Source organism: Phalaenopsis equestris, unplaced genomic scaffold, assembly GCF_001263595.1.
Source record: "Phalaenopsis equestris unplaced genomic scaffold, ASM126359v1 Scaffold001079, whole genome shotgun sequence".
Taxonomy (NCBI): Eukaryota; Viridiplantae; Streptophyta; class Magnoliopsida; order Asparagales; family Orchidaceae; genus Phalaenopsis; species Phalaenopsis equestris.
The window spans coordinates 248868-263920 of NW_018165518.1; the positions used below are offsets into that span (position 1 = coordinate 248868).

General features: G+C 33.9%; 2 protein-coding genes across 2 annotated transcripts in view; both read left to right on the forward strand.

The window, feature by feature from the left end:
- LOC110033019 (DNA-directed RNA polymerases II and IV subunit 5A-like) overlaps positions 1–5514 on the forward strand; it is a 13359-nt gene extending 7845 nt beyond the window's left edge. The window contains exons 3-6 of the mRNA XM_020736851.1: positions 1795–1974; positions 2069–2182; positions 2599–2715; positions 5248–5514. Coding sequence (XP_020592510.1) covers positions 1795–1974; positions 2069–2182; positions 2599–2715; positions 5248–5514 — 678 coding nt within the window. The remainder of the gene's footprint in view (positions 1–1794; positions 1975–2068; positions 2183–2598; positions 2716–5247) is intronic.
- Positions 5515–8712: 3198 nt separating this feature from the next.
- Positions 8713–15053, forward strand: part of LOC110033002 — a gene marked incomplete at its 5' end in the record, with an annotated part of 37349 nt that continues 31008 nt past the window's right edge. The window contains 3 exon segments of the mRNA XM_020736822.1: positions 8713–8964; positions 10368–10528; positions 13955–13985. Coding sequence (XP_020592481.1) covers positions 8713–8964; positions 10368–10528; positions 13955–13985 — 444 coding nt within the window.

Below are 15053 nucleotides of genomic sequence, written 5' to 3' on the forward strand. Positions count from 1 at the left end.
CCCAAAACCTCCCTTACTTTCCTCTCCTTGAGTACGTGATTAGTGACTCTGCTGGCCGACACAGGCGCTGGACTTCTTTCAGGTGGGAATTACTGTATCCTCAAGATTATGCCATCCTAATCTTATTTAGCCAACCTTTTCTTGCATTTCCCTTGCACCCAAAAAAAAAAGAGGAAAAGAATAATTTGAGGCCATACCAGGGAAAAAAGAGAATAAAATTCAATCTAGATTTCACAAATCTACTCTGACTCTCTGACTAAGCAATCAACCTTGTTTTACAATGCATCCGTTTTCTTATGCTCAATGGATTTGAATCTTCTTCTTCAAAGGTAGTAAGTCGTGTTTAGTGATTTGTACGGTATTACTTTTAATTGAAGTTCGTGGTGCTATTTCACGATCATATTGTCCTCTAGTCCATTGGAAGTGCCATCCATTGTTTAATGATCCATAACCAATGGAAAATTGTTTACTCCAGATGTATTAGCACTTTTAACTCTCCTAAGAACGGAGTATTTTGTAATGGTGGAATTGATATTTTCATATATTTTGATTTTTAATTATTCATAGGATTGAAATTATTCTATGCTTATAGATTTCATTATCTAATTAGTATTGTTATAGGAGTGTTGTTAAGTTTGTTAGCAATTTGTAGTTTTTATTAGTCTGGTCTTTCTCCTGTGTCTAAACTTGGGAATTCTAAATATTATAAAACAATTTATGGCATGAATAATATTTTTGTTATGGATGTGGGGAATCTTCATTTATTTTGAGATTTTGATGATTAGCGAATGTGAAATTTGAGTTTATCATAGAGAGGTCATTCAGATGCAGGTCTGATTGACTGACTGCTCCACGAAATGCAGTGTTTACTGGATGAATGATGTAGACACATGTAGTCTATAGAACTCTTTTATCATTATTTTCTTTTCTGTTAAGACTAAATTTGAATAAGAATTCCATTATTATTGTCTTAAAAATCTAAATATTAAATATTGTTTATGTTTTTTAAATGTATTAAGTTTGAGTTTGTTATACCTATTGTAAACTGTAAATGAAACTAAAAACTGATGAGATTGAATTCAAAACAAGTTTTATGGTTGGGGAGTTAAAGGATGATTTAACCATTGATTCCACGTCATTTAACTGGCTGTCCTACTTCCAGCTTTATTTTGCACATTTTATATATTGTGTCAACAATTTTAATTCTGATTGTGAATTCAAACTTGACTTCGTAGCATGAGCGAAAGGAACAAAAGCTGTATCTTTTTTTCTGAAAGAGCAAGTTTGAAAGTATTTTTTTTTATTCAATATAGGGTTGACTTAACATGCGTTTGTTTTTTTGTTTTTCTTTTTATTGATTTCTGGTTTTATGAGATAAACAAATTGTGTTAGGTTTGCTTTCATTGTGACCCAATAGGCATGGTCTGAATTTAACTATTATGCATTAGTGTTGCGTACATTAGTCCCTCCCTAAAGCTCAAATTGGTGGGGGCCTCATGCAACGGATACAAACTTTTCTAAGGATTATTTGAAGGTCATTATTCATTTAATTTTAATGATTAGATATTAAAAATGCTACAGATTTTTTTGGAACCAAACTTAAACCACTTAAAGATTTCTGATTTATTGACTTGTACTTCCTGAACCTGGTGTATTGTCAGTATAATTTAGAGTGTGTTATTGCAAAAATAACTCGTGTTAGGAACTAACTTTCAAGAGGATTTCCTTATATTTGTCTCCAGTCATTTTGTCAACTGCCTTGTTTATGTATATAGTAGTTATTCCTGCTTGCAGATATTTGTATTCTTTCCAAATGAACCAAAGTTGAATGTCAGTGTAACAAGAAGATATGCTGAACGGATGAGATCAGAGAAAATATTTAGAGGAATAATCGTTGTCCAAGAGGTTCCTACTCCCCATGCAAAACATGCAATTGAAGATCTATCTCAGAAATACTATCTTGAGGTTTTTTTGGTGAGTTTTTCTCCTCTCTTCTTACCCGAGTTCACTCTTTGAAAGCATCAACCATATTTTTAGTACTTATAATAAATTTCCAAACTGCTTGCAGGATGCAGAGTTGCTGGTCAATGTTAACAACCATATGCTTGTTCCAAAGCACGAGGTACTCAGCAATGAGGAAAAGAAGGAACTGCTGAAGCGATACACTGTCAAAGAAACACAGGTATGTTCTCTGGTGACATGGATGGAGCTTTGCAGATCGGTTGAGATTCTTTTCTCTCCCTGCTGCCTATGTTTAAGTGCACTAACTTATACGAACCTTGCTTACATTTCCATTTTAGTGCACACCATTGAAAATAATGTCAAGGCGCACGAGTTTTTACTAGATTTGGATTCAGTAAAATTTGGCTTGCTTTCTAATATAGCATACAATTGATTTTTTTCATATGATTTATGTTTCTTTATCTTGCATTGCCTGCTTATAAATAGATACTTGTGTTATATTATTAACTTTTCTGCTTGTTAGGGAACTCATCCTGTTCCTAATTAATATAACTTTCTACGAATGCCTAGCTCTCCTCTCAAACTTATTGGGAAGCGCTGGATTCTAACTATGAGTGGTTTGATGTTGATTTGCAGCTTCCAAAAATGATGTCGAATGACCCAATTGCAAAATATCTTGGGATTAGGCGAGGACAGGTTGTGAAGATCACCAGAAAGAGTGAGACCGCCGGCATATATATCACCTATAGAATTGTTATTTTATATATATATTATTCATAGCCGGCAGTAGGCTTTAGTATTATTATTGATGTATTCTACTTCTCATTTCATGTCACAACTGTATTATGGTAAGGTTTGCCTTGGTCTTCAATATAAGTGCTTGAAGGCGGAAAATATATTATTGATTTAAAGGCATATATATAATTAAATGAGTGAACATGTGAATTTTAGCGCTCTTACTTGGGAAAATTATTTCGTGCGGACACCGCATGCAGAGATGCATGTGGTGTCCGATCTCAGCCGTCCATCACGGGTTTGGTGAGATTTTTTTTTTAAATTTGAAAGTGGGTCCCGTCAAACCGGTAATTCTCGGGCTGTCAAAAAAGCTCGTTGTTCGCGAACAACTCGTGTTCGACTCGTTAAGCAGCTCTAAATGAGCCGAACACGAATAAGTTTTAAAAGCTCGAATTATAAACGAGTCGAACACGAACAACTCTTTGTTTGCTCGTGTTCGGCTCGTTTTAGTCGAAATTAAAAAATAGTATAATTATTTATATAATGATATATTATATATATTTATATCTAAATTTAAATCATATCATCTCGTGCGGTAATGTGGTTAGTGTTTTTTTTTATATATTTGGTCAATGTTCGAATCTCATATTTTGCATCTATTTTTTTCAATTTAATTTTTTTGAGCCAATTTCGAGCTGAAGACGAACACGAATATTTAATTCGAGCCGAACACGAACACACTGTTCACGAGTCAATTTTGAGCACGAGTCAATTTCGAACAAGAGTTATTTTGAACTAACTGAACACTCAATTACAGCCCTACCCGTGATGAACGGTTGAGATCGGACACCGCATGCAAACGGTGTTTGCATGGAATAATTTTTCCTTCCCCGCCTCTATCAAATTGAAACATTTTTATGGCTGGTGAACAAAAAAGTTTGGCTGTATCGATTATTAGAGAGGCTTACATGTGAAATGCTTCAGATCAAAGTTGAATTTTATTTGAAACCGTAGAGGTGTTGTATGGTCCAAATTGAACACACATCTGAAGAGGTTTTATGTATTCACATATTTACCACTTAATATATTTTTAAAATATTTCAAACACAAACTTTTATATCTTATAAAAAATGTCACCTTTATTATAAAAAAATGAAATACGACATTTCAGTTGTGTGTGAGAGAGAGACTTATAATTATAAAAAATAATATTTTAGTGGTAGATTTGTAAATGCATAGGAATTGTGGGACGTATGTAAATCTTTTTTAATATTATTATTTATTTTTATATTTTGTTTAGTTTTATAATAAATAAATGCAACTTGATCTCTAGGGCACTTCTACGTCATCCTTCCTCTTTTGTCCCCTTCAAGCAAATCAGGAAATCAAAGGTCTATCGTGGGAGAAATTGTTCAGCCCCGCAGCTAGCTAGTAAGAGGAAGGGATACTCTCTCTCCTTTTGGCTGATTACTTCTCTTGTGGAAGGAAATTTATTAGGAGTCGCATTTTATAATTTATATCTAATTAAGAAAGAAAAAAAAAGAAAAGAAAAGCAAGCAAGCACTTATTTTTCTCCTTGTCCATTTCCTTTGTAACATTATTTCTCAGATGTATTTTAATGATAGTGTTTGAACCTAAAATAACTTAACTATTTTGTTGTTGTTGTTGTTATTATTATTATTATTATTATTATTTTGGTGGGGTCGAGGGAGGGAGAGGAAACATATGAAAAATTATTTCATGCGAACACCGTATGCAGAGATGTACGTTGTGTCAGATCTCCACCGTTGATCACCGCAATGATATATTTGAGTGGGCTCCACTTTTAAGTTTTTTTTAATTTTTTTTTTATTGCATCGACAGTGGAGATTGGATGACCTACAGGAAATTAATTCATTTTTAAAACTTTTAAAATATAATAAAATAAACATATAAATTACAATTTTTTGTTATTTTGAAATAAAAAAAAAATAGAACGCGGAGATGTTTATTGCAATGGAATAAAAATAATGTTATACAAATTATGTATTATTAAAAAAAACTTTTTAGCAATCCGCATGATCAAAATCTATTTAGGCTCTATTTGAGGTTAGTTATCGTAAATAAGAAAAAAAAATGTTTGTAGGATTTTGGGTTTGCATAAAAAAAATTATAAAAAATATGCATCCTAAAAATATCCTAATTTATGGCACCACAAATAAATTAGATAAATTATAGGATCATTTTGACACTTTCTTAGGGCTATTAACGATTCAATTTGGAGCCGAGCTTCGGTCAATTCAAATCAGCTCTAATAAATTCGATGCAACATTTTGGCTCGTTTTTCGACTAGTTTAAAATGATGTTCGATTTATACTCGCTAACTTCACAACATTAACATCATTTTAAAAAATATTGGGATAATTGCTAATTTTTATTTTATTTTAATATGTTAAGTTAAATATCTAAATCTTAAATTCTACGTGAAGAGTAAATAAATCCTCAAAAAAGAAAAAAAACACCGAAAAAAAAAAGGAAGCCTTCGTAATGATGGCAAAACCCAAAATCTAGAGTGACCCTATGCTTCTACGAGCTGTGGTGCGGCGGATGCCGGAGCAATCTCCGGAGATCTGCGCTACCCTTCTACGGTGGCTACCGCAGCGACAACAAGCTCGATGGGCAAGTGGGGGCTTTCCGCGCGGCCGGCCTCGGCCTACCAAACCTGGTTTCGCCGGTGGTGAGGGCAAGTCAGAGTGGTGGGTAGTTGACGGCGAGATGCACGAGATAGGAGATCACGTTCCCCACCGAGAGCGCTTTGCAATGCGTGGAAGAAGGTAGAAATCAATTTTTTAAGTAAAAGATGGAAGGTAAGCATAACTATCTCTTCTATCTGTGACGTTGGCTCATGCATGGTGCTGCCCTTCTTCAGTTTATCAAGCCTAAGATTTTTTGCCCTCATTTGGTTGTATTGGAAAACTCCTGTCAAACATCATGTGAAAAGAAAAGGCAAGAAAAAGCCATTTGTTCATAACAAGATTAATTCTAAATTTTAATGCGTCTGAAGAAATATTGTTTTTCTTCCAAATTTTCATGAATCATAATCGGTGGAATATAAGCTTCCTGAAATAAGCTATACATGTCTTTTTTGATAATTTTGTCTATACCTTTTATTTTCCTAGTAATTCATAAGATTTGTAAGCTTTATGATGGTATGCATTCCTTGGTTATTATATTATTCGTGTTTAAAGTTAATGTTCGCCTTTTGAGAGTTATATTCTCAACTTTGAAGCAGCAGCATGGTCTTAATCCAGTCATATTTTACTTTTAACTTTTAGCTACGTATTCAAAAATCACATGCGTTCCGTTCACAAAACCTACTATGACTTTATCATTTTTGTCTGTTAATGTCTACAGGATCATAGTTTTGGTGGACCTAGATCTTCTGATACTTGGGAAAATGTCAGGCAAATTCGTGACAAGTTTGAATATGACAGAGAGAGAAAAATGAGAGAGAAAGGTTAGCTCTATCTGTTCATTTTACTGGTATATTTTTATTTTGTATCATATTGATGAAACCTTTCTTGAAAATTTAAATCATAAATTCTAGTTAGGTACTCAACCCCTTGAGAATCAAAATGGAATTATATTTCCTTTGTCCGCGTTCCTTCAAATTTGGAAGCATTTCGTCAATAACTAGCTTCCACCCTGTTTAATTATTGTCACCTTGTTCTCCTCACTTATGATTCAAATTATTCCTACATGATCGTATCTCAAATGTGCATGATGTCATGTTGAACATAAAGTTCCAGAGGGTGATATTGAGATACAATTTAATCTAACTCATAGAAAAAAAATTGATCGTATTTTGACATATGATGTGAGACAGTTGAGAAGCGAACAAATCGTTATGATTAAAATTCAGTGGGAATAAATGTTAAAAAAGGTAAGCCATACGGGAAAAGAGGCTAATATGAGACAATTCTATTCAGATATATTTGATTGTTAGCTAATTGTGAATGTTAAGGATGACATTTTTCTAAAGTGAGAATAATTCAACTATTATGGTGAGTTACATGAAAGCTAATATGGTGCTCGAAAGCTATAAAAATTCTATACCATATCACAAACTACCCTACTTTAAATTTCCGCCAATCTTTCTTTTCATAATGTAAAAATAGAGGGGGCATGTATTTCTCATTTTGACCAACTTAAGAAACAGATAAAACCTCAAATAACATATACTAACAGTTAATAAAAAGCAAATAAACAGTAAATAAAAGTAAGTACTATTATAAACACTATCTATAATTCCTATCTTGCCCTTCAAGCTATAGCACATAATCATGTCATAAGCTTATTGCAAATGTAACATGTATTTCTCATTTTGACCGACATAAGAAACAGATAAAACCTCAAATAACATATACTAACAGTTAATAAAAAGCAAATAAACAGTAAATAAAAGTAAGTACTATTATAACCACTATCTATAATTCCTATCTTGCCAAGCTATAGCACATAATCATGTCATAAGCTTATTGCAAATGTAATTTATTTGAGGATCTATGAGATATTGAGTGAAGATATATGCTAGATGATAATTTTAGTTGATAAAACAATGGCAAATGCACCTGGAAAGAAATTTTTTTATGCTGAAATGACAATCAATCCCAATGTTTTGTATTTTTCTCATGAAAAACTTGGTTGGAGACTATGCAACATTGCTTGATTGCATAAATCAACTTCATATGATTTTCGTAATTCAACTTTATTTGGCTTATTTCACCAAATTTTAATAATTGCAGCAAATTATTCAAACATATTAACTTGAGAATATGTTTGCTACTCTTCTATGACACCAAATTGAGAAAACAATATGTTGTCATAGAAGCTTATGTAAAGGAAATTTTACCTGTTCTGCAACAATTTAGTCAATTACTCAAGTTTGTTTTTTTCTCATATGGTAAGCCTTAGCATGATGCCCTTTTAATATATCTGAACATTCAACACGCAAAATTAAATGATTGTCATATGCTGATTGTAGAAATTGATTGCTTACACTTAAGAACAAATGAAATATTCAGTTGAAGAATCGTGAGATAGTTTAGTTTCCCACAAGTATTCTGTGTGGATATGATAAAGATTTACTTTGATCTGGTAAATGCTTTCAATTCGGATCTATTAGAGCCTCAATAGGTCTACAGTCCAACTTTTTTGTCTTTAGAATATTTAGTGCATTCATTTTGAAATACTATCACCAATACTTCGATTAAGCCACCTCAATACTTAGATAATACTTAAGTTCAAAATTGTTTTGTCCAGAAATGATTCGAGAAATGATATATTAACAAATACCTTCAATATAAGCAACCAAATAGATTTGCCAATCATTTTGAATGTTAAGTTGTTAAAACCAAGTGTGTCGAGATTGTTTAAGGCCATAAAGGGATCATCTCAACCTATTTACAATTTTCGAATCCCCTCAGGCACAAAGCCAAGAAATTGCTTCATATAAACTTTGTTATGAGCTGTCAATATATAAAGGCATTTTTAATTTCCATCTGATGAGTATGCTAATAATGCATGTCAACATATATAAGAAAGTCAAACAAAATGCGAATACATCTCATGAAACAAACCAAAAAGTTTTGAGTACGGCATTTGGCAACAGGGCGAGCCTTAAGATGACCAACCTTGGCATTGTAAATCCAATAATTTTTGTAGCCGTATTATTCTCAGAATCTTTTGTAGCCGTATTATTCTCAGAATCACATAAGTGCTTCCGAATCCTCAAAAAGTGTGCTATTTGCACTAAATTTAGATATTAAATATATAAATCTTAAATTATACGTGAAGTGTAAATAAATCCTCAAAAAAGAAAAAAAAACACCGAAAAAGAAAAGGATGCCTTCGTAATGATGGCAAAACCCAAAATCTAGAGTGAACCTAATGCTTCTACGAGCTGTGGTGCGGCGGATGCCCGAGCAAACTCCGGAGCAATCTCCGGAGATCTGCGCTACCCTTCCGCGGTGTCTCCCGCAGCGACAACAAGCTCGATGGGCAAGTGGGGGCTTTCCGCGCGGCCGGCCTCGGCCTACCAAACCTGGTTTCGCCGGTGGTGAGGGCAAGTCAGAGTGGTGGGTAGTTGACGGCGAGATGCACGAGATAGGAGATCACGTTCCCCACCGAGAGCGCTTTGTTATACCTAGAGATAACCTTCCCAATCGCCGCCGCAAGCAGATGCGCGAGCAGTTCATGCGCCGCACTCGCCTCGTCCTTAAAGAATCGGTTTGTCGTTTCTCCCTCCCTGCTAAACTTCCTATCCAAAACCTTTGGTTGGAAATGGAACGCTGATAAGTGAGCATTTGTGCGATTGGTTTTGAAGCAAAATCAGGAGAAGGTTTAGAATCGAATTTGGTTTTCTGTAGTTGAATTTGGGTAGTACGAAGACAACATCAAAGCGTTGTGTTCGTCGACTGATATAGATTTAGCCATTTATGGTTTTCATGTCTCTGTAAAATAGTGACATCAAGGAACAGTGATAGGGCAAAAAGTCATCCTAGGGTGTCATTGTAGAACTTATCAAAGGAGCGACTCTTCTTGCATGAAGTCAACAAATTTTTAACATATTCGCTCATTTGACATGATATATACAAGATTGCGTTGTAGGAAAAGATAGAGGGAGACTTATGCAAATTGTTTCTGTAGTGAATTCTTTTGTTATCATGCACATTTTTTACGCCAACGTCGTAGTTTATAAAGCATTTGAGTGGGCATGATTTGACTTATGCAAACCGTTTCTGTAGTTTATCTGGTAGGAACTGAGGGAGAATTCACTGTTAGTGTTGAAAACGATTGTTGAACTTTATTAAAAATTGCGGGAAATAACATTGTTAAAAATTTATGTGATACTATGTTTTGAAATCATTTCATTTCATGGCCTTCCTACAGTAAATGCAAAACCAACTAGCCTCATTAATGTGTGAGGTTAGTAAACTAATGGATTTTTTATGCTATTTATTCTAAACCATTCAACTGTCTCATCTAACATTTAGCACTAATGAGTTTGCATTGAAGAATTCATTATTTGCTAGGCTTGTGCAAGTAACTATTAGCTTGCACTTTATTTGTGCAATTGTGTAATTAGCTATATAAAAGTGAAAGGTTTCAAAATAGTTCCCTGGCTATTTGCAGGAGCTTATTTTAGTCCCAGAGTTTATAAAATTGCTCATTCAGTCTTCATTCTTTTTTGAAATGGGCTGAAATAATTTCTATCGAGGAATATTTCAGCCCTAATTTAAAGAATATGGGGACTAATTTAACGCTTTTATAGATTCCGGGGCTACAATGACCTCATCTAAAAATTCAGGGGACTATTTTTACACTTTACACCTATATAAAATAACTGAATATCTTTTATCCTAATTAATGCTCAAAGACTATGCTTTTGGGTGATCTCTTGAGCCTTATACATGGAAATCATTCTCCATGCCTGACCTGCTAGTTGATGAGAGGCAATTAAATACTCGTGGCTTGTCAGTGCAACTTGGGTAAATACCATGCAGGCTGGTGAGTGTCCCATAATTTATTTTTATCAGGGTTTACTAGTTTGGATCATGCATGTACATTGTTTTGTTGTTTGATGACAAAAGTTAGCTAGAACAATGCTTTTGATTTTCTTTCGTTGGCAGGAGCATGAGCCTTGGTGTAAAAGGTACATGGAACTATATAATGAGCTTAGAGAGAATTGGGAAAGGCTGTACTGGGATGAAGGTTACTCAAAGAAGGTTGCTGAAGATCATGCTAATTATGAATCTTCTGAGGACGATGACTCGGACTTTTCACCTTATAGGTATGCTTGAGATAAATAGGAATTGTTTTATTAAATTCCTAAAACATTTTCCTGGAAAATGCCTATGCTGTATCTCAGCAAAGATGACTTGAGTCAATTGATCATAACCATTGTAATTTATAATTAGCGAAGGGTTATAAATGTTTCTTGAAAGGACCAATCTAATACTCAAGGAGATCATTTCTTTAATTAATAGTTGGTAATGTTGTCTCCAATTATACAGTGATTACACTTTAGATTTGACAAAAATATTTGCGTGTTACCATTCCTTCTTGATCAATAGTACACAGTTCAAAGTTTTTGCTCATAGTGAGAAAGAAAATTAGTTGCGTGGTTGATATTTAACTTTTCATTGAACTTATAGTGAGGTAGGGATGGTTATGCATTTTTTTCTTTTCAGCCTATAATTTGGAATATTTTTATGTACATGGGTTAAGGTGCCCAAATTGGAGCTTTTTTAAGGAATGCAGGGTTTGGCTGGCAGTATTTTATTTTATTTTTTGTTTTTTGTTTGGTTGGCAGTAGTTGAATGCACTTAGTTCTTCCTGAAAATATTGTTCATGTAATATTGTACATTTACATGAAGCTAACTACACATTCCAACATAGGATAAGTAAATTCCTGCAGCCTAGCTGGAAAACCAAATTATTTGATGTATTCACTAAACTTACGGTGCGTTGATCTTGATATACCCGGCCTCTAGTTGTGAATGCATAACATGCCACCAAAAATACTTTCCGTGATGGTTCATGATACTTGCTGTTCCATGCTACGGGCCATCTACTTAGATTCTTGTCGCCTTTATGTAACCATTTGTTGGCCATTGCCTGATATTTAAGTGATAACTTATTTCGTGATGGTTCATGATACTTGCTGTTCCATGCTACGCGAGCTGTCAAGTAGACGACGCGAGCGAGCAGACGATGCCAAGTTGAAGTCGGACGCCCTCAGCAGCGAAGCAAAAGACGAGAGAAGCCGACGACGAAGGTGACGAAGAGGAAATTAGAGCACCAACACGAGGAATATCGAAGTAGCAGAGGCTAGGGTTCACCATGAGGCGAAACCCTAGCAGAGCGGAGACGACGACACATCGTGTGTATATACATATTAATATATACATATTTATATCTATATATATGTGTGTGTGTGTGTATTGGACATTAAAATATCTTAAAAGATTAAACTCTGTGTTCCATAGCTGTGAAGTCTTTATCTCGGGCATAAATCTTGAAGAGATACTGAGAATCACGCATCACCGTTTTAATTTATTCACTTATATTTTCTATAATTCATTTTTTTTTCATTTTATCTTTTTTATCTTGTTTATGTGCAGACTTGGTATGCTTTTTTCTTGTATTAGTTTTGCCAGTTGGTTGGATTTAGATTGGCTCAATCTAAACCCCAATACAAATGTTATTTGAATAAAAAATAGAAACTTGGCGGGATTAGAGTAATTTCTTTTTTTTATTAAGGCCTGGCTAACTTGAAAGCCGATAAATTTCTATATGTTTGATAGCTTCAATAGACATAGAGCTACTTTCTTAGTTTTTTTATGGAAAGAGAACGAGGTTGGCATGCAACTACATAAATGAGGGTGGGGAAGGAAATTGAGGCGAGGGTAGTGGAGAATTGCTTAGACAATTTATCATGCTTATCCCAACCTTTTAAATTCATAAAATAAGCTTATTTTGATCTAGACCATTTAAATATATAATTTGATTTTTCAACACATTGCTAAACTTTGCGTTGTTTAGATGGAGGGAAAAATGTGGTTGGCATGCAACTGTGTAAATGATGGGTAGGAAAGAGATCGAGGCGAGGGGAGTGGATGACTTTATAAATAATTTACTATTTCGATCTAAACCATTTAAATAATCGAAAGTAAACTTATGTTAACGAAGGGTGCCGCAAGCCTTGGCCTGTTGGTGGCGGGGTGGTTAAGGGTTCGATCCCACCGTGGCGCAGGGGCTCTAAAATTTTAGACACATGGCGTGGGCTCTCATCCTGGGATCAAAAAGCGCATGGGAAATCGATATTTGGGCTTCTGCCAAATATCGATTTCTATTATATGTGTATGTATGTATGTATGTATATATATATATGTATGTATCTATCTATATATCTATATATGTATGTATATATATATCTATATATATGTATGTATCTTTATCTATATGTAGAATCTTCTTGATCTTCTCATATTACCTTTCCATTGATGCTAAACTTAAAATTTTAATCTCCATTGGCCCACTCTCATACTTCCCTCTAATAGCGATTTGTCCATGCTCTATCATCTTTTCTCTATGCAATTTTCATTCTCTCTGCATGCTCTATCATCTTTTCTCTATGCAATTTTCATTATCTCTCCTCCTCCTTTATTGCTCCCCATCAATGCTCTCGTTGATACTATCTATCTACACTATTGATTCCTCCATTCAATGATTTCATATGCACTTTCTTTGACATGCATCTCATTGTCGACCTGTTGTACCTGATTTATATTACTTTTTTTCGCAAATTGGTTGAAGCTTTGTGAAACAAAACTTTTAACTACATTTCCAGTTAGTATGGTTTTCAAACTCAAATCAACATCTTCCATGCAATTTTAAGTTTACAGGGATTTTTCATAAAGACAGTTTAATATAGATTATACCCCGCCAGTTTAATATAGATTACCTCGCCCCCCCATGTAAAAATACTGACATGCATTTTCTTATAGTTACGTATTCATTAACATAATTATTTCAAAAATCAAAATTGCACAATGTGTCATATGTAAATTTGAAATCTATATTATGACGAGGTTGATGTGATATTTTAATTTGTATTTGAATTCAAATTAAAAATTGTGCCGTGTGGTGGTCATGGAGAAACATGTCAAAATTGTTCCTGGACTAATTATTCTCTCTATTTTAATCTAAAAAATGTGTCAAATTTAATCTCTTGACTACTCAAATCTGTTCTAAAATAGGTGCTTAACTCCTCAAATTTGATTCAAAGTAGTTCAAAAGAGAGATTATTTTGGCTTATATTTGAAGATTTATGGAATAAAATTGAACAGTTGTAAAATCTGGAATTAAAATGCCTCCTTACAGATAGTTGAAGGACTATTTTGACCTTTTTCTTAGTCGCCATATGATACTTTAAGTGTTTCCTCATGGTCCCAACATTTGATTGTCAAATTGGTTAAAATGTTAGGGTTCCAAGTGAATAGTGGGGACATAAGAGCTATGAGTCATGATTCAACAACAACAACAATAAAAATAAGTCTTTATTCCACTAAGTGGGGTCGGCTGGGTCGGCTGCATGAATCTTTGCATGAATCTTTTTTCTCCATTGTGTCTGATTGAGTGTCATATTTTCATTTAAGTGATTGATTTACAATTCAAATGCACATAATTGATTTATCCAATGTTATTCTTGCAGGAGGAGGCGACCTTTTGCAGAACTGAATAAGGTACTATGTTTTTCAACCAAAGTAAGCCTTGGGATTGTTTTTCTGTGGTTGTTGTTGAATATCAATTTTTTTTACCACTTAGTGTTTTTGCACTTCTGCCACGGTTTTTCTGTGGTTGTTGTTGAATATCAATTTTTTTAATTGATTTTTTTTACCACTTAGTGTTTTTGCACTTCTACCGCAAAGGTGTCTATCCATTGATGACTTAGGTGGTGACTAAGGGAAATAACAAATTTGTTTGTTTGAGGTGTTTGTTTTGTTCAACATGAAATCTTCTTTAAGTTCAAAATCAGTAAATAAACAAGCTTGAACAATTTCTTAAAATTCAAATCTTAAATGAACTAAACATGAACATAATCAAACTTGTTCATTTTTGTTTACGAACAAACTCGTTTGTTGTTCAACAAGAAACTTATTAAATACTCAATATGAAGCTCGAATATAACTCGATCACATATGATATATTATTTAAATAAGCTTAGACATATTAGTTCGTATTGCGAACAATATACCTTATGCATAATTTGCATAATTTTGTAGTATTTTAAGTAAATAGTTATCTGTTATGGCGTTTGTATAGAATGAGTTCACTGCTGAGGCGCATAAGCTTACCTCAGTTTATGGCAGCTGATTTTTCTGTAAATTTATTCCCAGTGCGTTAAATTTTTATGTAATTAGACTCGGGTTTTAAAATTTGTGGAATATGAGCTTTAATGTCGTTTGTTTTGTTTCTCAACTAACTCATTTAAGCAACTTTGTGAAGTTCATTCACACACATTTCATCATTTGTGGGAATCTCTTCATGGACTTCATAAGATATATTATCCTTGATTTTTGAAGCTACAATGGGTTGCGTTAGAATACTTGATGAGGGTTTTTATCAAACTTTGAGTGAGATTTTAATTGTTTGAATTTCTCTTTATGGCTTTTACTTGAAAGAAAGCCTCAAGAGATCCATGGACGTTATTTACTTTTCTCCGCTGACATCTGGTCTTTGGAGTGCATGGAGCATGAATCCTTCACTCTTCCATTAGCTATTTGTGGGTTTAAGATATGCCACTGAACCGC